Source organism: Thalassophryne amazonica, chromosome 1, assembly GCF_902500255.1.
Source record: "Thalassophryne amazonica chromosome 1, fThaAma1.1, whole genome shotgun sequence".
Taxonomy (NCBI): domain Eukaryota; kingdom Metazoa; phylum Chordata; class Actinopteri; order Batrachoidiformes; family Batrachoididae; genus Thalassophryne; species Thalassophryne amazonica.
This window is the reverse complement of record NC_047103.1, coordinates 122,702,460-122,728,007: the sequence shown is the minus strand read 5'-3', so window position 1 is coordinate 122,728,007 and position 25,548 is coordinate 122,702,460. Positions and strand designations below refer to the sequence as shown.

At 40.7% G+C, this 25,548-nt stretch overlaps 1 protein-coding gene across 1 annotated transcript in view; it reads right to left on the bottom strand.

Annotated features, from left to right (window-relative positions):
* Positions 1–25,548, bottom strand: part of LOC117512761 (protein boule-like) — a 112,876-nt gene that overhangs the window by 14,039 nt on the left and 73,289 nt on the right. Inside the window, exon 7 of the mRNA XM_034173009.1 lies at positions 431–502. Coding sequence (XP_034028900.1) covers positions 431–502 — 72 coding nt within the window. The remainder of the gene's footprint in view (positions 1–430; positions 503–25,548) is intronic.

Below are 25,548 nucleotides of genomic sequence, written 5' to 3'. Positions count from 1 at the left end.
TCTGCATTTTCCTGTCTTTATTTCGGAAAAAAAAATTCTCTAAAATGAATGTAAATTTGATAAATACATGAAAATAATCAACAGAATGTGCTGCCGGTGACGCATTGAAGTAGATTTTAGTGTGCTGGACAAATGGTATCATTTGTAGTAGGCTACAGTAGCCTAAAATGTGTTTAATACCTTTGACATGGTGCAAGCTCGCAAAGCACAAGAGCAAAAAAACAAATGTTTTGAGTGGCACAGTTCCTGTAAGAATCTAATCTTACTTTCACCCCTGCTCCAACCCCTACTTTACAGGATCAACTCATGCAACAGAGATGTAAGCAGGAATTATATCAGAGAATACCATTAGATACCAATAAATTGGTAATATACGGTGTGTCTAAACCTCTGTGTGTGATGAAAGGATCATGAATGGACTGAAGCTCACCTGGCAGTGGTCATATGCTGCTCGCTGGAAGGCAGGCTGGATGGATTGTGCAAACATCACAGGATGAACAGGCTGAATACATCAAGACATAATTACTGTCATGAGAAAAGGTCGCAATATATGTTAATATTACTGAACAAAACATTACAGTAGATCCAAACAGTCTTCAATCACACAAAGTTCATATCAATAAAATCTTCAAATAAAGCTGCCACCGGATGAGGACTTTCATTTAGTATTCCAACTAGGGACATCCCGATCAGGTTTTTTTTGCTCCTGATCTCGATCCAAGCCCTTTAATATTGAGTATTTCTTGATACTCAATCTGATACTTGTATTTTCCTTGATGTTACACTTGCACAAAGCAAAATGCAAGCGCATTAATGTCAATCAATTGTATGTGCTTGTCAGAGTTCTTTCATGCATTAAACAAATTAACTTCAATCCACGCTGCTTCTTAATAGTGGTATTCATTCATTCATTTTTGATACCCACTTACTCCTGGCACCTATCCCAGCAATCCCTGGGTGAGAGGCAGGTTCACCCTGGACAGACCTCCAATCTCTCTCAAGGCCACAAGCAGTCAAGCACATTCACATGCACACTCACACCTATGGTCAACTTGAAGTTTCCAGTCCACCTAATCTGCATTTCTTTGAAAGTGGGAGGAACTCACTCAAACATGGCTAGAACGTGCAAACTTCATACAGAAAGGACCAAGCGGGAAGTGATCCCAGGACCTTCTTGCTATGAGTGGTAAGCACTAAGCCACCATACTGCCTGTTTGTATTCATATGTGTATTTTTTTTTAATTGAGTAAACAGATTTTTTAATATGTTTCATCAATTCTAATTGCAAAATGGTAGTAGTATAACTAGGATCCACAGAAGAATAGTGACAGAATGACATTTTAATTGATAATAATTCCTATTATTATTATTATTGGTGGTGGTGTTGTTCTATGTTAAAAAATGTCTTCAATATGTCTTCAATAGTGGACTTTTCCAAGAAATCACAACGTTATCCAGGACAGTAGTAAAATTTGTTTTATTTAACGCATCACTCATCTTGCTTTAGTGTCATCATAACTACCCCATTTTAATGGTAGACACTAAACAGACTTGCACTAAGGGTGTAAGTACATATTGGGAGTGTCCCAGTGCACTTTGCTAGATATTGCTGCAAAGGTGGTGCTATGCACAAAAGGAAAGGGTGTAACATCTTCATTATTCTTGAGTATTTTGTCATCCGAATATGACATCTGCCAATCAAAATGGTACCTGCCTTTCCCTGTAACTGGAGTACACTAGGCACACATTGCTGTGGTAGTGAGGAAGCAGCTGAAAGTGAAATGATTACAGGTTTGTTCATGGTGCATTCATGGTGCAATCATGGTGCCTGGTGTTAGCTGGCAGAGAATGAAAACTTGATTAACACAGACCAGCAGTGAGGTCTACCAGACTCTGCAGGAGCGAAGTCGACGTCAGTCAGGCAACACTGATGTTTGTCTTGGTCCCGGAAAAAATTTCAGCATGCATCCTCAACGCTCATGCCAAAACGCTGGGAAGAGTAAATCTTTGCTACCACTACATCACTTCCGATAGTATACCATTATTGCTCAGTTAGCCTCTGCGGGCCAATGTCGTAGGCTTGACTGGATGCACCACCTACTCTGGAAACCTTGGGCATAATTTAATTTAATTTAAATTTATTTTCATTTATATAGCACCAAATCACAACAGAGTTGCCTCAAAGCGCTTCACACAGGTAAGGTCTAACCTTACCAACCCCCAGAGCAACAGTGGTAAGGAAAAACTCCCTCTGAGGAATAAACCTCAAGCAGACCAGACTCAAAGGGGTGACCCTCTGCTTGGGCCATGCTACAAACATAAATTACAGAACAATTCACGGACGAATATACAAGAAATGCTATTGGCGCACAGGACAGGAGGGTCGCCAACACAAATACAACTCCCATCTCTGGATGGAGCTGCACCTTAAACAGAGAGAGAGAGAAAAAAAAAACAAAAACAAATCAGGCATCAGAAAGACAAAAAATACTGTATAATTTGCCAGAATTAAAAAAAAAACAAAAAAAAAAAAACAAAACAAATACTAAGGTGATCGCCGGCCACTAGCCCTAAACTTCACTAAAAGACCCAGAATTTAGGTAAAGTTGAGGCCGCAGCCCGCTCCAATTACTAATAAATGAATTAAAAGAGTAAAAAGCGTAAAATAAAACTGTACCAGTATGCTAGCCATATGAAAGGGAAAAAAAGTGCATCTTAAGTCTGCATAAAGAAATATGTAGAAATATAAAGAAATGTGAAGGAATATGCAGAACCTGTCTTGAAAATGCACCAGTAGCAAGTGACACAATTGCAGAGTTACGGTGAGTTTATATAGGCTACATCATGTGACGTCACAAAAGTAGAGTCGACAATCAACTACCAATGCCCATCCATGCGCTACGATGATGAAAGTTGAACTTCATTGTATGGCAAGTCAGTGGACCATCAGCAAACATCAAGCACCATGAGTACAACATTGCTCTGAGCTACATCAACCTCTGTTGAAGACAGGAAATTTGGAACCCGAGAGCAAGCCTTCTCCAGCATTCCAATGACGTCCCATCATCGGCTGAATGGACTCTAATGGACTAATTACAGTTCAACTCAATTCAAGTGACAGTGGTAAGGAAACTTCCCACTGGAGCTTTTGTGGTTTGGCAGAATTTGTATAATGGGCACCATTCGCTTAAGAAAACATGAGTGATCAGGCAAAACACATGACTTTTATTTTAATTGGTTTAAAATAAAACCATGAGGCATCACAGAAAAGTGCAAACATTAAACAAAACTTAGTCATAAAGAAATAATGAGATGATCCCCATTGAAAGGTTTACATACAATTAGTTCTTAATACTTTGTTTTGCCCCTTTTAGCATCATTGATGGCTTGCAGTTTTTTGTGACCTTTATTTTCTCAATGGAGTTCTGATCAATCTTCTTGACAAACAGCCTCCAGGTTTTGTAAATTCTTGGGTTGTCTTGCATGAACTGCACATTTGATATCTCCTGAAAGTGGCTCAAGAACACTGAGATCAGGAGGCTGAGATGGCTTCTCCAGAACCTTCATTTTTTTTCTGCATTACGCATTGAAGGGTTGACTTGGCCTTATGCTTCAGATCACTGTCATGTTGGAAAGTCCAAGTGCCTCCCATGCATAACTTGGAATGATGAGTACAAATTGTCCGCCAATATTTTCTGATAGCATGCTGTCGTCATTTTACCAGCAATTTTGACAATATTTCCTCTGCCTTTATAGCTCACACCCCACAGAACCACCTCCATGCTTCACAGTAGGGAGGGTACACATTTCAAAATAGACCTTGTTGAACTTTTCTGGTTGTGACCATAAAGTTCAATTTTGCTCTCATCACTCCAAGTAACTTTATTTCAGAAGTTCCAAGTCTTGTCTAGGTGCTTTCTGGCATATTGTAAGCATGTTATTTTGTGGCATTGGTGCAGTAATGCCTTTTGTCTGGCAACCCATGTAGCCCATATTTATCAAGTGTGTCCTTATTGTGGATCTTGAAACAGTCACGGCACTTTCTTCCAGTGAAGCCTGTTTTTCAGCTAAAGGCTTGAAACTTGAAGGTTTTTCTTTGCATCCTGACCCTGGCTTGGTTTCAATAGTACCACTAATTCTCCACTTCTTTATCAGACTTTGATGAGCATTTTCAAATCTTTTGATATCGTTTGGTCTTTTTTTCCTGATTTACACAACTCAACTACCTTTTCTCACAGATCTTTTGACAGTTCTTTTGCTTTCCCCATGGCTCAGCTAGTCAGTGCAGCCCTGGGTGAAATGTGCGGAGGTCTCACAAGAGCTACAAAATTCACTATTAAAGGACACGTCCCACAGAAATCATAGCAACTTAGATTTAGGCTGTTAGAGACCATAATATGATACACTTTTTGTGCACTTCCATGGCTGGTCTCAAAGTATACGGCATTCGCAATAGACAGCCATGGAGACATCGGGGTGAATGTGAGGCATAATTGTAAAGCGCTTTGAGTGTCTGATGCAGATGGAAAAGTGCTATATAAGAGTGATTCTTAGACTATGGGCACTTATTATGTCCTTTGATCATATTGTATGAAAAACAGAAAAAAGGGGAAATTTCACAATTTTACAGTTATCTTTACAATGAAAGTGTGTTAAGAAATTTGTTCTAGTAGTCTATGATGACTTTTTCACCTTTTTTCAGCATCATTATATGCATATATTGCCGTTTTGTGCTTGTCCCACACCCAGACTTTTGATCTTCAATGATAAAAATGAATGGTAAAAAAAACATTTTTTCTAATGTTTTAAAATATCTCTGAATAAAATATCAGTAAAATAATCAAAACATAATTGTGGTATTCAATGTCATACAACTGTTGTGAGTTTTTTAAACAAAATGTAGTTGTCCCACACTATTGCCGTAATTTCCACCACAACACTGTAATGTCCCTTTAAACAGTTTGTATGAAAGATTGTTTGGGTAGTTTCTATGGAGATAAACAGTGACATCAGAGCACATGTATATAGCGCCAAATCAAAACAAACAGTTGCCCCAAGGCGCTTTATATTGTAAGGCAATAGTGAGGTGGAAATTACATTTACATTAATATATAAATATAATATAAATATATTATTATTAATATATAAATAAAAATGAATAAAAAAATATTACAATTTGTAACACATTTGACTCTTACGAAAACAAATGCTGAGCCATTAATTATTATACAGAAAACAAAGGCACACAAACATGCTGAGATGCGAACAGCTTAATCAAATCAAATCAAATCAATTTTATTTATATAGCGTCAAATCACAACAAACAGTTGCCCCAAGGCGCTTTATATTGTAAGGCAAAAGCCATACAATAATTACAGAAAAACCCCAGCGGTCAAAACGACCCCCTATGAGCAAGCACTTGGCGACAGAGGGAAGGAAAACTCCCTTTTAACAGGAAGAAACCTCCAGCAGAACCAGGCTTAGGGAGGGGCATTCTTCTGCTGGACTGGTTGGGGCTGAGGGGAGAGAATCAGGAAAAAGACATGCTGTGGAAGAGAGCAGAGATCAATCACTAATGATTAAAAGCAGAGTGGTGCATACAGAGCAAAAAGAGGTGAATAAAAAGAAACACTGGGTGCATCATGGGAAACCCCCCAGCAGTCTAAGTCTATAGCAGCATAACTAAGGGTGGTTCAGGGTCACCTGATCCAACCCTAACTATAAGCTTTTTCAAAAAGGAAAGTTTTAAGCTTAATCTTAAAAGTAGAGAGGGTGTCTGTCTCCCTAATCTGAATTGGGAGCTGGTTCCACAGGAGAGGAGCCTGAAAGCTGAAGGCTCTGCCTCCCATTCTACTCTTACAAACCCTATGAACTACAAGTAAGCCTGCAGTCTGAGAGTGAAGCGCTCTATTGGGGTGATATGGTACTATGAGGTCCCTAAGATAAGATGGGACCTGATTATTCAAAACCTTATAAGTAAGAAGAAGAATTTTAATTCTATTCTGGAATTAACAGGGAGCCATGAAGAGAAGCCAATATGGGTGAAATATGCTGCAGCATTTTGAATTAACTGAAGGCTTTTCAGGGAACTTTAGGACAACCTGATAATAATGAATTACAATAGTCCAGGCTAGAAGAAATAAATGCATGAATTAGTTTTTCAGCATCACTCTGAGACAAGACCTTTCTAATTTTAGAGATATTGCGCAAATGCAAAAAAAAAAGCAGTCTTACATATTTGCTAATATGCGCACTGAAGGACATATACAGATCAAAAATGACTCCAAGATTTCTCACAGTATTACTGGAGGCCAGGGTAATGCCATCCAGAGTAAGGATCTGGTTAGACACCATATTTCTAAGATTTGTGGGGCCAAGTACAATAACTTCAGTTTTATCTGAATTTAAAAGCAGGAAATTAGAGGTCATCCATGTCTTCATGTCCGAAAGACATTCCTGCAGTTTAACTAATTGGTGTGTGTCCTCTGGCTTCATGGATAGATAAAGCTGGGTATCATCTGCGTAACAATGAAAATTTAAGCAATGCTTTCTAATAATACTGCTTAAGGGAAGCATGTATAAAGTGAATAAAATCGGTCCTAGCACAGAACCTTGTGGAACTCCATAATTAACCTTAGTCTGTGAAGAAGATTCCCCATTTACATGAACAAATTGTAATCTATTACATAAATATTATTCAAACCACTGCAGCGCAGTGCCTTTAATACCTATTGGCATGCTCTAATCTCTGTAATAACATTTTATGGTCAACAGTATCAAAAGCTGCACTCAGGTCTAACAGGACGAGCACAGAGATGAGTCCACTGTCTGAGGCCATAAGAAGATCATTTGTAACCTTCACTAATGCTGTTTCTGTGCTATGATGAATTCTGAAACCTGACTGAAACTCTTCAAATAGACTATTCCTCTGCAGATGATCAGTTAGCTGTTTTACAACTACCCTTTCAAGAATTTTTGAGAGAAAAGGAAGGTTGGAGATTGGCCTATAATTAGCTAAGATAGCTGGGTCAAGTGATGGCTTTTTAAGTAATGGTTTAATTACTGCCACCTTAAAAGCCTGTGGTACATAGCCAACTAATAAAGATAGATTGATCATATTTAAGATCGAAGCATTAATTAACGGTAGGGCTTCTTGAGCACTGCAGCCTGGTAAGAATGGGGTCTAATAAACATGTTGATGGTTTGGAGGAAGTGACGAATGAAAGTAACTCAGACAGAACAATCGGAGAGAAAGAGTCTAACCAAATACCTGCATTACTGAAAGCAGTCGAACATAAAGATATGTCTTTGGGATGGTTATGAATAATTTTTCTCTAATAGTTAAAATTTTATTTGCAAAGAAAGTCATGAAGTCATTACTAGTTAAAGTTAAAGGAATACTCGGCTCAATAGAGCTCTGACTCTTTGTCAGCTGGCTACAGTGCTGAAAAGAAATCTGGGGTTGTTCTTATTTTCTTCAATTAGTGATGAGTAGTAAGATGTCCTAGCTTTACGGAGGGCTTTTTTTTATAGAGCAACAGACTCTTTTTCCAGGCTAAATGAAGATCTTCTAATTAGTGAGACGCCATTTCCTCTCCAGCTTACGGGTTATCTGCTTAAGCTGCGAGTTTGTGGCTAATACCACGGAGTCAGGCATTTCTGATTTAAGGCTCTCTTTTTCAGAGGAGCTACAGCATCCAAAGTTGTGCTCAATGAGGATGTAAAGCTATTGATGAGATAATCTATCTCACTCACAGAGTTTAGGTAGCTTCTCTGCACTGTGTTGGTATATGGCATTACAGAACATAACAAAGAAGGAATCATATCCTTAAACCTAGTTACAGCGCTTTCCGAAAGACTTCTACTGTAATGAAACTTATTCCCCACTGCTGGGTAGTCCACTAAAGTAAATGTAAATGTTATTAAGAAATGATCAGACAAAACGGGGTTTTCAGGGAATACTGTTAAGTCTTCAATTTCTATGCCATATGTCAGAACAAGATATAAAGTGTGGCTAAGGTGGTGGGTGGGCTCATTTACATTTTGAGCGAAGCCAACTGAGTCTAATAATAGATTAAATGCAGTGTTGAGGCTGTCATTCTCAGCATCTGTGTGGATGTTAAAATCACCCACTATAATTATCTTATCTGAGCTAAGCACTAAGTCAGACAAATGGTCTGAAAATTCACAGAGAAACTCACAGTAACAACCAGGTGGACGATAGATAATAACAATAAAACTGGTTTTGAGACTTCCAATTTGGATGGACAAGACTAAGAGTCAAGCTTTCAAATGAATTAAAGCTCTGTCTGGGTCTTTGATTAATTAATAAGCTGGAGTGGAAGATTGCTGCTAATCCTCCTCCTCGACCCGTGCTTCGAGCATTTTGATAGTTAGTTTGACTCAGGGGTGTTGACTCATTTAAACTAACATATTCATCCTGCTGTAACCAGGTTTCTGTAAGGCAGAATAAATCAATATGTTTGATCAATTATTATATCATTTACTAACAAGGACTCAGAAGTGAGAGACCTAATGTTTAATAAACACATTTAACTGTTTTAGTCTGTGGTGCAGTTGAAGGTGCTATATTATTTTTTCTTTTGAAATTTATGCTTAAATAGATTTTGCTGGTTATTGGTGGTCTGGGAGCAGGCACCGTCTCTACGAGGATGGGGTATTGGGGGGATGGCAGGGGGAGAGAAGCTGCAGAGAGGTGTGTAAGACTACAACTCTGCTTCCTGGTCCCAACCCTGGATAGTCACGATTTGGAGGGTTTAATAAAATTGGCCAGATTTCTAGAGATGAGAGCTGCTCCATCCAAAGTGGGATGGGTGCCGTCTCTCCTAACAAGACCAGGTTTTCCCCAGAAGCTTTGCCAATTATCTATGAAGCCCACCTCATTTTTTGGACACCACTCAGACAGCCAGCAATTCAAGGAGAACATGCGGCTAAACATGTCACTCCTGGTCCGATTGGGGAGGGGCCCAGAGAAAACTACAGAGTCCGACATTGTTTTTGCAAAGTTACACACGATTCAATATTAATTTTAGTGACCTCCGATTGGCGTAACCGGGCGTCATTACTGCCGACGTGAATTACAATCTTACCAAACTTAGCCAGCAGTTTCAAATTTCCTTCAATATCACCTGCTCTGGCCCCCGGAAGACATTTGACATTTGATTGCTGGTGTCGCTAACTTCACATTTCTCAAAACAGAGTCGCCAATAACCAGAGTTTGATCCTCGGCGGGTGTGTCGCCGAGTGGGGAAAAACGGTTAGAGATGTGAACGGGTTGGTGGTGTACAGGGGCTTCTGTTTAGAACTACGCTTCTTCCTCACAGTCACCCAGCCGGCCTGCTTTCCCGGCTGACCAACTACAGGGGCCTGGCTAGCTGTAGGATTTTCCAAGGTGCAGAGCCGAGTCTCCAATTCGCCCAGCCTGGCCTCCAAAGCTACGAACAAGCTACACTTATTACAAGTACGTTACTGCTAAAGGAGGCCGAGGAATAACTAAACTTTTCACACCCAGCGCAGAAAAGTGCGGGAGAGACAGGAGAAGCCGCCATGCTAAACCGGCTAAGAGCTAATAGCTGCGCTAAGCTAGCAAATTCCTAAAAACACCACAAAGTGAAGAATGTGAAAATAATTTAGAGGTGATTTCAGCAGAGAGGGTGCTTTAGTTAACTTAACATTGAAAATGCCATAGACATGCTAATGCGTTCGCATCGGTCCCGTTTTAAGTTATAAAATATATCAACTGTTTCAGAAGACCATAACAGGTCGGTTTAACATAAAAGAGGTAAATATTACTGACAGACATATGCTCTTTAGGGTTTAGTGGGTAAAAATTAAGATAAAAGCGAAATAAAACAAAGAACCAACGAAGCATCAGATCAAGCACTGCTTCATTGATTCAAGATTCAAAGCAAAGCTGCGCTGCAGAAATGGTTGATTACAGACCCACTGCAGGGTCTGTACTCTGTAATTATGACACAGGTCTACTTGTGCCTGGTTTGGAGGTTATGGTCAATGGTTAGCGCTGGGCTTGAGAACAGAGGATCCTTGGTTCAATCCCGCTGCTGGAAAATCACTAAGTACCTTGGACAAGGTCCTTAATCTCCTTGTTGCTCCCGGTGTGTATGAGTACCTTGTATGGCGCAGCACCCTGACATCGGGGGTGAATGTGAGACATTATTGTAAGTGGTTTGAACATATGCTTGCAGATGGAAAAGTGCTATATAAATGCGATCCATTTAGCTTAGGCGTTTGTTGCTGTGAGCTTTATTACTAATATTAGGCTGAAGCTCATAGAGCTATGTGTAATACTATGTCACTGCAAGTGAAAACCAACTCCTCCACTTTGCAAGCAGTTAACAAAACTCATCTTGCACTGACATTAATGAATTTTAGTTTCTGTCCATTTCTTACAGGCAGACAGTAGATAATGCATTGGATTGATTTCTAGTTAATGCTACAAAGAAAATTTATTCACATGTGCATGTATGTATGGTTGAATTTCGTATACTAATTTGAATATGAAGAGACATGAACACTGTATCCTCTTAATTTTCATATAACTGTGATGCATAGCAACAAAAAGCTAAACAGTTGATTTTGGCTAGGTCTTCAGGTAAAAGTCATGTGATTAACCACATGTAGCATGTTTTGAATTTTTGTGTCAAATTTCTTTATATGTCACCTATTTTTATCGCAGCAAACATGTTTGTAATTTATTTCAAGAGTCTAAATATACAGGTGTTATGCCATTTCCATTGGCGTTAGTGGCCACAGTTTTCGAGAGGATATTGTACTATTGTGTAATACAGTGTATGGTACCAATAAATATATATTGATAAGCTTGCTGATGATTACACACAACTTATATAAACTTTGATTAAAGAATCAGGAATTTTAGAATTGAGTATTTGTCGCAGTGAGGTAAGGAGTAATTGAGAATAGAAGGGGAAGAATGGGTCAAAGTACTAAAAGAAAGAAAGGAAATAAATGATATCATGGTGGACATAGATTAGGATGGATGAAAGTTACATTAACTGAAAGAACAAAAAGAAGGAAATGAGAGAATAAGCTCAGTTATTACAAAAAAAAATGTTGATGTTCTCATAAGTCGTCTACGTGCGGTCCCACATAACTTGCGAGTGGTAAGATGGCTGCCCATTGGTTTCAACCGGGTTTGTACGGCATTTGTAAGCCTAATCCAGTGTTATAATTCAGATCAGTGGCCGGTCTTTACTGGTATTTGCAATAAACAAAACACAACATAACTGAGAAGGTGCGCTAGCTTAATGAGAATGTTGACTTGAACTAGAAGTAATGCTATACAAACGTTACCTTTTATTAGACATCCCATTTGCATATCGAAAGAGCAAATTAATGATCATTAACAGGCCATTATAACCCCCTTTATCACAAACTCAGACAGTCATCAATCTAAAAGGGAATGAGATTGCTGCCAAATGGGTCAATATTATAATCCCGAGGACACCTTAGCTGCCCAAGAACGTGCCTGATCGGACTGACTGAACAGTTCCTGCACGACAACAGTGATCTGAAAATGTCCCAGGGAAACTGGTAAAAAGCAGAAATCCGCCAAAAGTGGAGCTTTTCATCCCTGAATCTGGTTCAGTACAGACAACTACAATAATGTGGAAGACTGCTAAAGTGACAGTTGTCCAGAAGATGCTCTCAAATGCTTTTCCACAAGGAGGTTAAACCACAGAAGGTCATCGCTGAAAGTTCTTGCTGTTCAGAGTTCTGGATCCAAGCATAATCATGGGAAAGTTGACTGGAGGGGAAAGTGCGGTCAGAAAAGATGCACAAGCACTGGAAATGACCACAGCCTTGAGATGATTGTAAGGCAAAGGTGGATTCAAGAACTTTGGGGAGCTTCACAACAAGGGGACTGAGGCTGGAGTCAGTGCATCAAGAGAAAACACAGACGTGTGCAGAAAATCAATCAAACATTACAGCAGCCAAATTGTGTCCAAAGTGCGTTACAGCAAAAACACAGATTCACAAAACTAAAACACACATACAACAAAGTAAAAACAGCACATAAGAACAGAACATGTCACCTCCCCACTAGGTGTTAAAAGCCAGCTTAAAAAATAAGTGTTTAACTTAGATTTTAGAAAGTGCTAGGTCAGGAATAGTGCGCAAGTCAAGAGGTAGCTTGTTCCACAGTCTGGGGCCAGCTACCGCAAAAGCACAAGTTTATATTTTGACCTCAGAAAATCTAAGTAAAGCTGACCAGATGCATGCAATGTCCTACTGTCAGTGAGGAGAGATAAAATTTCAGACAGGTAAGAAGGTGCGAGGCCATATATAGCTTTAAAAACAAACAATAAAATCTTAAAATCAATTCTAAAATAGACTGGAAGCCAGTGGAATGAGTACAGGACTGGTGTAATATGTTCACATGCTCAAGTGTTTGTTAACAGACGAGCAGCAGAATTCTGCACCAATTGGGAGGCGTGCAAGAGAAGACTGGTTAATGCCAGTATAAAGTGCATTACAATAATCAAGTCTGGAGCTGATGAATGAATGGCCGTCTCAAGATCACGTCGACTGAGCAAGTGTTTTACTTCAGCCAGAAGACAAAGATGGAAAAAACTTGCTTTGACAAGTTTATCTGATGATCAAACGTCAAACAGAAAATGGGCTACATGTGTTGCATTTGTGGTTCCATGCCACTCTTGGACCAGAGACAATGTAAGAAATCTCTTACTTGGGCTAAGGGGAAAAAGGACTGGACTGTTGCTCAGTTGTCGAAAATCCTCTTTTCACATAAAAGAAAATTTTACATTTCACTTGAAAATCAAGGTCCCAGATTTATTTCTCCCCAAGTGTAATTTACAGGCGCTTAAAACCGATTTTAAAATTTTTGATTCACTGTGCCCTGGACACTGATTCACTGTGCCCCGTGAATTAGTGTCCAGGGCATAGTGAATCAACTTAGAATATATTAGAAATACACATGATTATAAAGATTTCTTCAACATTATTAAATATATGCTAATGCAGATACAAACTAATAATAATCCAGCTAACCAGCTATGTAATGTGTGAGTGTCTTATAAAGTCATACAAGTCCTTTAGAACTATTATAAATACAACTGTCATAATTTCTGTTCAAATGTGAAAACAGTTGTTTATATACACAAATTATGGTGCATGTGACACACGATTCATGTTATCAAATAGGTGATAGTCTGGAGAAGACATAACACTTATTAGTTCAATGGGGTAGTCTTTTAACTAATAACAATTTTTGGGCCACCTTTCCTCTGTTGTGAGAAATAAATACAAAGACACTGACATCCACAAAATTTACTTTTGATAGGAAAAAACTGACTTCACTTGACACTTAGTTTTACCCTTAATGTATCCAAAAACAAAACACTAATTTACAAAGGGGGATGGTATTATGCATAAAAATATGGTATAACTTCTGCAAATGTATACAACCCCAATTCCAATGAAGTTGGGACGTTGTGCAAAATGTAAAAAACAGAATACAATAATTTGCAAATCCTCTTCAACCTATATTCAACTGAATACAGCACAAAGACAAGATCTTCAACATTAAAACTGATAGACTTTATTGTTTTTGTGCAAATATTTGCTCATGTTGAAATGGATGCCTGCAACACATTTCAAAAGCTGGGACAGTGGTATGTTACCACTAGGGATGGGTATTGATAAGATTTTATCGATATCAATGCCATTATCGATTCTGCTTAGCAATCCGATTCCTTATTAATTCCCTTATCGATGCCTCTTGTGAATTTTGTACTAAAAGTAGGCTTTACAGGTTTTCTGTGTATTTCATTGAGTCTTAAAGTAAATAAATATGACATTGGTCACTGTATCCTTGATCTCTGGACCTAAATAAAAATAAACAAAACGGTGTTTCACTTTGAAGTTATTAATTCCGACTGGATTCTATTATTCTAACTTGACTCGGCAGAGAGCGGCGCAGCGTTTGGAGCTATGTGAACAGAACAGAGGACGATTCTCGTTTCTTTCTCGCACAAGACAGGAGTCCAGTTAGTAATTTTAATCTGCACAAAAGTGACTCATGATTTCACATATTCAGGGATGAAAGTGGTGAAAAACAAAAAAAAAGCTGAAACCCAAAATTACCCCGCAACACCACATGTACAAAAATGTTTGAATTCTAGAAGCTCTGAAATGCAATCTGGGGCTATTCCAAACAATAAACTGCAGTGAGTGCAGCATCCATTTAGTGAGGAAAAAAACCCCAACGTTCCTTATTCAAATTCATTCCAGTAGTATTCTGCTCTTAGGATGCAGCAGTTTTCAAGCAGAAAAGTTGATTACAGACCTGCTGCAGGATCTGTAATCAATGTAGAGAAATGATCATTTTCCTGACAAACACCCCAAAAACAACAGCCACTCTGAAGGTGGTGGAGTGACTGTTGGCACGTCTTAAGCGCCCAAAAGGATAGAAGCCCGGCGTTCCTGGACCCACTACCACCAGACAAACACCCCAGGTGGACACGACAAACTGACTCTCTGTGAAGCAAAGAAGAGGTGAGGTAAGTCAGCAGTTACAACAATATCTTTCAAAAGACACACGCTATCAGCAACACATTCAGGTCTGTATTTTTTAACTTTATGCAAATGAGCAGCTTCTCCAACAAGTGGAGGATCACTTATCCGCACGCCACAGCAGTGAGAAGCAAACTGCACAATTCTCATCACAATTCCAGTATACTGCGTAACAAAACACCAAGTTACTATCAACAATTAGTCGAACACTTAATCACCTTTAATGTGTGCTGACCGCAAGTGTCCTCACCCGTCCTTGCTTCACGGGCTCGATGTGTCAAACCCAGGCGCGGTCCTCAGCGTCTCAAAACGGACATCACAAGGTCGAGTTCCCGGCAGTTCTGCTTGAATACACATGCCTTAAATGCAGAACGCCATCCAATTATCTGCTTCAGCTGAAAGTCTTTAAGGTTGCATGTGAGCACCAGTCACAGGTGCTACACATGAGTTGATGAGGGTGAGGACTCTTCAGCCAGCACCTTCTCCACAGACAAATCAGTTCTCATGCCACCTGAAGAGCAAAGAAAAGAACACCAAAACATCCAGCCACCCCCCCAACACACAAGTACCCCCCCATCAACGGGAAGCCTCCCGGCGACCGAACAGACCAGGCCCGAGAACAGCACCTCCTCCGGGGTCCACGTCAGGAAGCAGACGGCACCACGCTCATAAGGTCCACCACAGACAGCAGGACAGGCACCGCAGCTGGAAGGCCGGCTGGAATCAACAAAAGCCCCAAAACATTCACAGTACAAGTCAACACCAAAAAAAAACATAAAACCCACCCAAAACCTCCCCAGGGGACCGTCCCATCAAACCCCGGGAAGAAAAGAAAAAGTCCCAAACGCAAAAACCCAACACAGCCCCACAAACACAATACAAACATAAATGCATAAAAGAAAAATAACAAACAACCCCCCCAGAATGACCTGCAGAGCCCAACCCCCCCAAGAAGGCCTTCATCGCCAGTTCCAGGAGGAACAGCCAGAACCATAATCCCACAAAGGTCCCCAGGTGTACATGGAGCAAAACGGCCCCCCAGGGGACCGTACCATCAACCCCAGGAGGTACCCTCCCCACAACCCGGAACCCCAGACCCGGTCACACTTGGCTAGTTGGCCCCAAGCCAATTCCCCCCCAGAGGACCGTCCCATCAACCCTGGAGGTGGAACCCGGAAGGAAACAGAAAAAATCAAAAATCAACCCCCGGAGGACTACCAAAAACAACCCGGGGGGATATAAAACGACCGTAAACCCTGTTACCCTCCCCGGCACCCCGAAAGACCCGGGTCCCTCCCAGAGCCCCTCGGCGGCTCAACTTTGGCGAACGGCTCAAAACATTAAGCCGGAGAAGGGAACAGGAAAAAACTAACCCAGATCAACCCCAAGGCGCAGCGGAGAACCGGAAATACGTCCGGTGCCCCAACTCGACCATACCCCAGCCTCTCGGGAGGGGTGGAACTACCGAAATGGCGAACGGCAACAGATCGGCCCACCCCTCCGACTGAGGTAAGTCTCCGCTGCACCACCCCCGGCAACACCAATTACGAACGGTACAAAGGCTTACCGAGGCTGGAGTGGAACCGGGCCCTAACCAAACCAAGAAAAACGCCTCTAATACCCTCCCCCCTAGGTGCAGAGGTCTTCTGAGAATGCTCAGCGTGACCAACCTGCACCACCCACAACCCCAAGACAAACGGTCTTGGGGCAAGTGAGGTTGGGGTTAGGGATGTAGAGAAATAAAAAACAACAAAATAAAATGACCCAACAAACCCAAACGGAAAATACCTAAAAACACATAAAAAATTAACAATTAAGTGAGCCCAGGCGGACTTCTAACCGCCTAACAATCACTCCACAGATACGCCTCTGGACTCCCCATACAATTATAACCCCTATTTAAAGAAAACAACACATTTACTCGTGCTAGATTTTTTTTTTTTTTAATGTGTGTTATGTTGTCTGGCCCAGAACACTTGGAGATACGTCACCATTATTTCTCTTGACGCGTACATGTCGGGCAATACAGTAATCTCTGCTCGTCCGAGCTGCATGGGCTCGTCAACAGGAGGAGCCAGAGGTCCCAGTCGGAGGAGCTTCAGTGGGGCGAAGAAGAAGGCGGCCCAAATCTGTGTCGGGAAAGCCCCGAGACGAAAAAACCCGCTCTGATTGGGCGTCCTCTCTTGCGTCCACGGCTCCTTCAATTCCGATCATCTAGACAAATCACCAACGATATTAGCTCATCTAAATCGTTTGGCTCGTCACGGACTGCCGGCTCGTCTTTTAATGACTCATTTAACCCATCTACAAACATTCCTCGTAAAGCTGCGGCGTTCCAACCTGACTGAGCAGAAACCAGAGAACATTGCATCACCGCACAAGGCTCCGGACGACAAACAATCGGTTCGGACGCCGAATCTCTGGGTGACGGAGTTATCTGCACTAGTATCGATGATGCCGCAGCTGGAGCAGCAGGAAGCGGACGGCTTGCGCTGCAAGCTCCGTAACACGGGCGTCTGTTTGTTTAATTTTGGTTTGCGAGATGCTGTAATTGCTCCCATATTTCTCCAAGTGTTCTTGAACTTTTTCGGCAAAAGGAACCGCTTCTGCCGCTGGGTCCATTATGGAATGGCCGGGAACTGCTGTTATGTGTCGACGCGGGTTGAGGAGCGGACCTGCGTCAGACAGAACCCAGCGCTAAAATAACCAGAAAGCGGTTCCAACAACAGAAACAATTTATTTTTCACCTGTGCATAATAATACAAACTAAAAGAACGTCCTTCTGGTGGAGTGACTGTTGGCGCGCTCTTAAGCGCCCAAAAGGATAGAAGCCCGGCGTTCCTGGACCCACTACCACCAGACAAACACCCCCAGGTGGACACGACAAACCGACTCTCTGTGAAGCAAAGAAGAGGTGAGGTAAGTCAGCAGTTACAACAATATCTTTCAAAAGACACACGCTATCAGCAACACATTCAGGTCTATATTTTTTAACTTTATGCAAATGAGCAGCTTCTCACAACAAGTGGAGGATCACTTATCCGCACGCCACAGCAGTGAGAAGCAAACTGCACAATTCTCATCACAATTCCAGTATACTGCGTAACAAAACACCAAGTTACTATCAACAATTAGTCGAACACTTAATCACCTTTAATGTGTGCTGACAGCAAGTGTCCTCACCCTTCCTTGCTTCACGGGCTCGATGTGTCAAACCCAGGCGCGGTCCTCAGCGTCTCACAAACGGACATCACAAGGTCGAGTTCCCGGCAGTTCTGCTTGAATCACCATGCCTTAAATGCAGAACGCCATCCAATTATTTGCTTCAGCTGAAAGTCTTTAAGGTTGCATGTGAGCACCAGTCACAGGTGCTACACATGATGTTGATGAGGGTGAGGACTCTTCAGCCAGCACCTTCTCCACAGACAAATCAGTTCTCATGCCACCTGAAGAGCAAAGAAAAGAAAAGAACACCAAAACATCCAGCCACCCCCCCAACACACAACACTTTCTTCAAGAATTGAATCTATTAAAATGAATATTTTACCTCAATTTTTATATTTATTCCACACCCTACCAATAGAAATCAATCAATGGCATTTTAATGAATGTGAAAAAATGTTATCAAGATATATATGGTGAGGCAAGAGACCTAGGGTACGTCTCAAACTCTACAGCTGACCAAGGAGAGGGGAGGATGGGCTCTACCTTCTTTCAGAGATTATTTTCTTGCAACACAGATAAGAACAATTATATGCTGGTGCAATCCTATATATAATCCTCAAAGGAAAATTATAGAAGAGAAATTATGTTCCATTCCCATACAGGCAATTATAGCTGACAATAATCTACAAAATTACATAAAAACTATTGACAATCCATGGGTGAAATGTACTCTTAAAATATGGAAAGCTATCATAAAAGAACACAAGTTAGAAGGGGATATAATGGTTCTTAAATGGTGTGCATATGACTCAGACTTCATGTCAAATAGATTGGATACCAGGTTTAAGGACTGGACATTTAAGGGTTTGACAGCATTATGTAAATTACTGAAAGGGGGAACAGTTTTGATACAATTAAAGAAAGATATCTTTTAGAAAAACATGATTTCTGCCACTATCTGCAGATACGACAGTATATTAATATGAAAATGAAAAATGTCTCAGAAGCAAAGGTGAGTTTTATAGAAATGTTTAGGAAAGCATATAACTCTGATATTAATGGTAGAATTATATCATGTGCATACAAAGGCTTATCCAATCTTAAAACACAGTCAACTACATACATTAAAGAAAAATGGGAGCAAGAAGGAGGAATAAGTATATCTGAGGAGGAATGGACAACAGTGTGGAGATATAATTGGAAATGTACTAGTTCACAGATTTAGAGAGAATTCAGCTGGAAAATTCTGATAAGATATTTTATTACACCCGTTCAGAAATCTCACTATGATGTAACTCCCCCTATATGTTGGAGAAACTGTGGTAATCAACATGCAAACCACCACCACATCTTTTGGGACTGCCCGGTTATCAAGGACTTCTGGAGAGAAATACACATGGCTCTACAAGACATTTTTTTACAAGACATTAAAGATGTAATGCCTCTCGAGATGAGGATTATATATTTTGGAAATTTACCTCAGAAATTGTTAAAAAAAGACAAATATTTATTAAATATTTTGTTGGTCAACAGTTTGTTTTACTGTTGACAACAGTAAAACAAAGAGGTGATTCAAATAATGATAAAACAATGGAAAAAAACAGGGCGTCTGGAGAGACGTGGTCAGGCAGGCGTGAACGCTGGAGCATGTGTAACCACATCACGCAGCTGCTGTGGGAAAATACAGCCATTTTCTAAGTTCCAAGCGAGCGGTGTTAGATGCTCATGTGTGTCACCTGGAATTTGGCTGACACCTGCCATGAGAGGGCTCGATGGGCTCTCACAGGGCACACTCTGTCTTTCAGCTGCTGGTGTACACAAATAGTTGTAGCAACAGGTGTGCGAGGCGTTAGAGGCAGCTCCGATTTTACACGTATTGCATACGATTCCTGCTATGTGCGCAATTCAGCCACATTTGTACTTTGTTTGAAGGGGCCCTAAAAGTTGTGCATGCAAAGTAAAGGTTCAAATAGTAAACCATATGATTTCTTCATGGTTCACTCATTGTACTCTTTAAACTGGCAGCAGTATCAAACCATATATTGTGATAAAAACTGATACTGATTAATATGGAGGAACAAATTGTAATTGTAACTGTAACTGCAAGTGGCAAGGCCGAAAACCAACACTGAATGCCCGTGACCTTCGATCCCTCGACATCACTGTGTAAAGGAGCTTACCGTGTGGTCTTAGGAACACTTCAGAAAACCATTGTCAGTTAAGACAGTTCATCACTACATCTACAAGTGCAAGTTAAAACTCTACCAAGCAAAGCAAAAGCCAGACATCAACAAAATCCAGACACGCCGCCACCTTCTCTGGGCCCGAGCTCATTTGGAATGGACAGACGCAAAGTGGAAAAGTGCGTTGTGGTCTGATGAGTCCACAGTTCATATTGTTTTTGGCAATCCTCGACGTCGTGTCCTCCGGACAAAAGAGGAAAGAGACCATCCAGAGTGTTACCAGCGCAAAATTCAAAAGCCAGCATCTGTGATGGTATGGGGGTGTGTTAGTGTCCATGGCTTGGGCAATTTTCACATCTGTGATGACACCATCAATGCTGAAAGGTACATCCAGGTTTTGGAGCAACACATGCTGCCATCTAAGCAACGTTTTTTTCAGGGACGTCCCTGCGTATTTCAGCAAGACAATGCCAAGCCACATTCTGCATGTGTTACAACAGCATGGCTTCGTAGTAAAAGAGTACGAGTACTAGACTGGCCTGCCTTCAGTCCAGACCTGTCTCCCTTTGAAAATGTGTGGCGCATTATGAAGTGCAAAATACGACAACGGAGACCCCGGACTGTTGAACAACCGAAGTCGTACATCAAGCAAGAATGGGAAAGAATTCCACCTACAAAGCCTCAACAATTAGTGTCCTCAGTTCCCAAATGCTTATTGAGTGTCGTTAGAAGGAAAGGTGATGTAACACAGTGGTAAACATACCACTGTCCCAGCTTTTTTGAAAATCATTGTTTTCTGTTTTTATTTACATTTTACACAACACCCCAACTTCATTGGAATTGGGGTTGTAATTGGAGAGGAAAGAAAGAGGAACTTCCAGCAACAACAGCCAAAAAAAGGTAGGCTGCTTCGTGTCTGTTTCCGGTTACTTTTGCATTTTTAAAGAGCTGGAAGTGTGCGTCACTACACCATTTTGGAGCGCACGAACGGTGTGCTATTCTTCCTTCCAAATTATCACTGGCACACAAATGCAAATCCTGTGCAGAATACATCAGCGGGAGGAAGGCAAAAAAGAAGCTTTGTGAAGCCGCTGATCTTCTGATCCTGCTCGGCAGATTTAGCGGGAGACCTGACAGAATCACCGCAAAGCTGCCGTTGGTGCACGAGCCCTTTCAATTGTCAAGGAAATTTCTCCCAGAGACCAGTTATACTGATGGGGCCTGGCTGGGGCCAGGGGTTTTGTGAAAGGGCCACATTCAAACCAGGGCAAAAAATACAAAGATTTGAAATCTTATCTGAATTATTTTTATTTTCACAAAACTAATGATTCACAATGTAACTAAAGTGAATGGTTCAAAATATCAGATTTGAATTAAGTTAGAAAAACGCCATTTACAAGAAGCAGTCCTCACTGGGATCACAGCTGCTATTTTACAGTCTGTCAAGCTCAAAAACACTTCTTTATATGAACTGTATTAACTGTATTGTATTGGAGGATCTCTGCATCCCAGTCTGTATTTTCCTGTCTTTATTTTGGAGAAATCTTCTCTGAAATAAATGTAAATTTGATGAATACATGAAAATAATCAACAGAATGTGTCGCCTGTGATGTGTTGAAGTAGATTTTAGTGTGCTTGACAAATGTTAGCATTTGTAGTAGGCTACAATAGCCTAGAATGTCTTTAATATCTTTAACATGTTGCGAGCGCAAAGCACAAGAGCAAAAAAACAAATGTTTTGAGTGGCACAGTTCCTGTAAGAATCTAATCTTACTTTCACCCCTGCTCCAACCCCTACTTTACAGGATCAACTCATGCAACAGAGATGTAAGCAGGAATTATATCAGAGAATACCATTAGATACCAATAAATTGGTAATATACGGTGTGTCTAAACCTCTGTGTGTGATGAAAGGATCATGAATGGACTGAAGCTCACCTGGCAGTGGTCATATGCTGCTCGCTGGAAGGCAGGCTGGATGGATTGTGCAAACATCACAGGATGAACAGGCTGAATACATCAAGACATAATTACTGTCATGAGAAAAGGTCGCAATATATGTTAATATTACTGAACAAAACATTACAGTAGATCCAAACAGTCTTCAATCACACAAAGTTCATATCAATAAAATCTTCAAATAAAGCTGCCACCGGATGAGGACTTTCATTTAGTATTCCAACTAGGGACATCCCGATCAGGTTTTTTTTGCTCCTGATCTCGATCCAAGCCCTTTAATATTGAGTATTTCTTGATACTCAATCTGATACTTGTATTTTCCTTGATGTTACACTTGCACAAAGCAAAATGCAAGCGCATTAATGTCAATCAATTGTATGTGCTTGTCAGAGTTCTTTCATGCATTAAACAAATTAACTTCAATCCACGCTGCTTCTTAATATGGTATTCATTCATTCATTTTTGATACCCACTTACTCCTGGCACCTATCCCAGCAATCCCTGGGTGAGAGGCAGGTTCACCCTGGACAGACCTCCAATCTCTCTCAAGGCCACAAGCAGTCAAGCACATTCACATGCACACTCACACCTATGGTCAACTTGAAGTTTCCAGTCCACCTAATCTGCATTTCTTTGAAAGTGGGAGGAACTCACTCAAACATGGCTAGAACGTGCAAACTTCATACAGAAAGGACCAAGCGGGAAGTGATCCCAGGACCTTCTTGCTATGAGTGGTAAGCACTAAGCCACCATACTGCCTGTTTGTATTCATATGTGTATTTTTTTTTAATTGAGTAAACAGATTTTTTAATATGTTTCATCAATTCTAATTGCAAAATGGTAGTAGTATAACTAGGATCCACAGAAGAATAGTGACAGAATGACATTTTAATTGATAATAATTCCTTTATTATTATTATTGGTGGTGGTGTTGTTCTATGTTAAAAAATGTCTTCAATATGTCTTCAATAGTGGACTTTTCCAAGAAATCACAACGTTATCCAGGACAGTAGTAAAATTTGTTTTATTTTAACGCATCACTCATCTTTGCTTTAGTGTCATCATAACTACCCCATTTTAATGGTAGACACTAAACAGACTTGCACTAAGGGTGTAAGTACATATTGGGAGTGTCCCAGTGCACTTTGCTAGATATTGCTGCAAAGGTGGTGCTATGCACAAAAGGAAAGGGTGTAACATCTTCATTATTCTTGAGTATTTTGTCATCCGAATATGACATCTGCCAATCAAAATGGTACCTGCCTTTCCCTGTAACTGGAGTACACTAGGCACACATTGCTGTGGTAGTGAGGAAGCAGCTGAAAGTGAAATGATTACAGGTTTGTTCATGGTGCATTCATGGTGCAATCATGGTGCCTGGTGTTAGCTGGCAGAGAATGAAAACTTGATTAACACAGACCAGCAGTGAGGTCTACCAGACTCTGCAGGAGCGAAGTCGACGTCAGTCAGGCAACACTGATGTTTGTCTTGGTCCCGGAAAAAATTTCAGCATGCATCCTCAACGCTCATGCCAAAACGCTGGGAAGAGTAAATCTTTGCTACCACTACATCACTTCCGATAGTATACCATTATTGCTCAGTTAGCCTCTGCGGGCCAATGTCGTAGGCTTGACTGGATGCACCACCTACTCTGGAAACCTTGGGCATAATTTAATTTAATTTAAATTTATTTTCATTTATATAGCACCAAATCACAACAGAGTTGCCTCAAAGCGCTTCACACAGGTAAGGTCTAACCTTACCAACCCCCAGAGCAACAGTGGTAAGGAAAAACTCCCTCTGAGGAATAAACCTCAAGCAGACCAGACTCAAAGGGGTGACCCTCTGCTTGGGCCATGCTACAAACATAAATTACAGAACAATTCACGGACGAATATACAAGAAATGCTATTGGCGCACAGGACAGGAGGGTCGCCAACACAAATACAACTCCCATCTCTGGATGGAGCTGCACCTTAAACAGAGAGAGAGAGAAAAAAAAAAACAAAAACAAAATCAGGCATCAGAAAGACAAAAAATACTGTATAATTTGCCAGAATTAAAAAAAAAACAAAAAAACAAAACAAAACAAATACTAAGGTGATCGCCGGCCACTAGCCCTAAACTTCACTAAAAGACCCAGAATTTAGGTAAAGTTGAGGCCGCAGCCCGCTCCAATTACTAATAAATGAATTAAAAGAGTAAAAAGCGTAAAATAAAACTGTACCAGTATGCTAGCCATATGAAAGGGAAAAAAAGTGCATCTTAAGTCTGCATAAAGAAATATGTAGAAATATAAAGAAATGTGAAGGAATATGCAGAACCTGTCTTGAAAATGCACCAGTAGCAAGTGACACAATTGCAGAGTTACGGTGAGTTTATATAGGCTACATCATGTGACGTCACAAAAGTAGAGTCGACAATCAACTACCAATGCCCATCCATGCGCTACGATGATGAAAGTTGAACTTCATTGTATGGCAAGTCAGTGGACCATCAGCAAACATCAAGCACCATGAGTACAACATTGCTCTGAGCTACATCAACCTCTGTTGAAGACAGGAAATTTGGAACCCGAGAGCAAGCCTTCTCCAGCATTCCAATGACGTCCCATCATCGGCTGAATGGACTCTAATGGACTAATTACAGTTCAACTCAATTCAAGTGACAGTGGTAAGGAAACTTCCCACTGGAGCTTTTGTGGTTTGGCAGAATTTGTATAATGGGCACCATTCGCTTAAGAAAACATGAGTGATCAGGCAAAACACATGACTTTTATTTTAATTGGTTTAAAATAAAACCATGAGGCATCACAGAAAAGTGCAAACATTAAACAAAACTTAGTCATAAAGAAAATAATGAGATGATCCCCATTGAAAGGTTTACATACAATTAGTTCTTAATACTTTGTTTTGCCCCTTTTAGCATCATTGATGGCTTGCAGTTTTTTGTGACCTTTATTTTCTCAATGGAGTTCTGATCAATCTTCTTGACAAACAGCCTCCAGGTTTTGTAAATTCTTGGGTTGTCTTGCATGAACTGCACATTTGATATCTCCTGAAAGTGGCTCAAGAACACTGAGATCAGGAGGCTGAGATGGCTTCTCCAGAACCTTCATTTTTTTTCTGCATTACGCATTGAAGGGTTGACTTGGCCTTATGCTTCAGATCACTGTCATGTTGGAAAGTCCAAGTGCCTCCCATGCATAACTTGGAATGATGAGTACAAATTGTCCGCCAATATTTTCTGATAGCATGCTGTCGTCATTTTACCAGCAATTTTGACAATATTTCCTCTGCCTTTATAGCTCACACCCCACAGAACCACCTCCATGCTTCACAGTAGGGAGGGTACACATTTCAAAATAGACCTTGTTGAACTTTTCTGGTTGTGACCATAAAGTTCAATTTTGCTCTCATCACTCCAAGTAACTTTATTTCAGAAGTTCCAAGTCTTGTCTAGGTGCTTTCTGGCATATTGTAAGCATGTTATTTTGTGGCATTGGTGCAGTAATGCCTTTTGTCTGGCAACCCATGTAGCCCATATTTTATCAAGTGTGTCCTTATTGTGGATCTTGAAACAGTCACGGCACTTTCTTCCAGTGAAGCCTGTTTTTCAGCTAAAGGCTTGAAACTTGAAGGTTTTT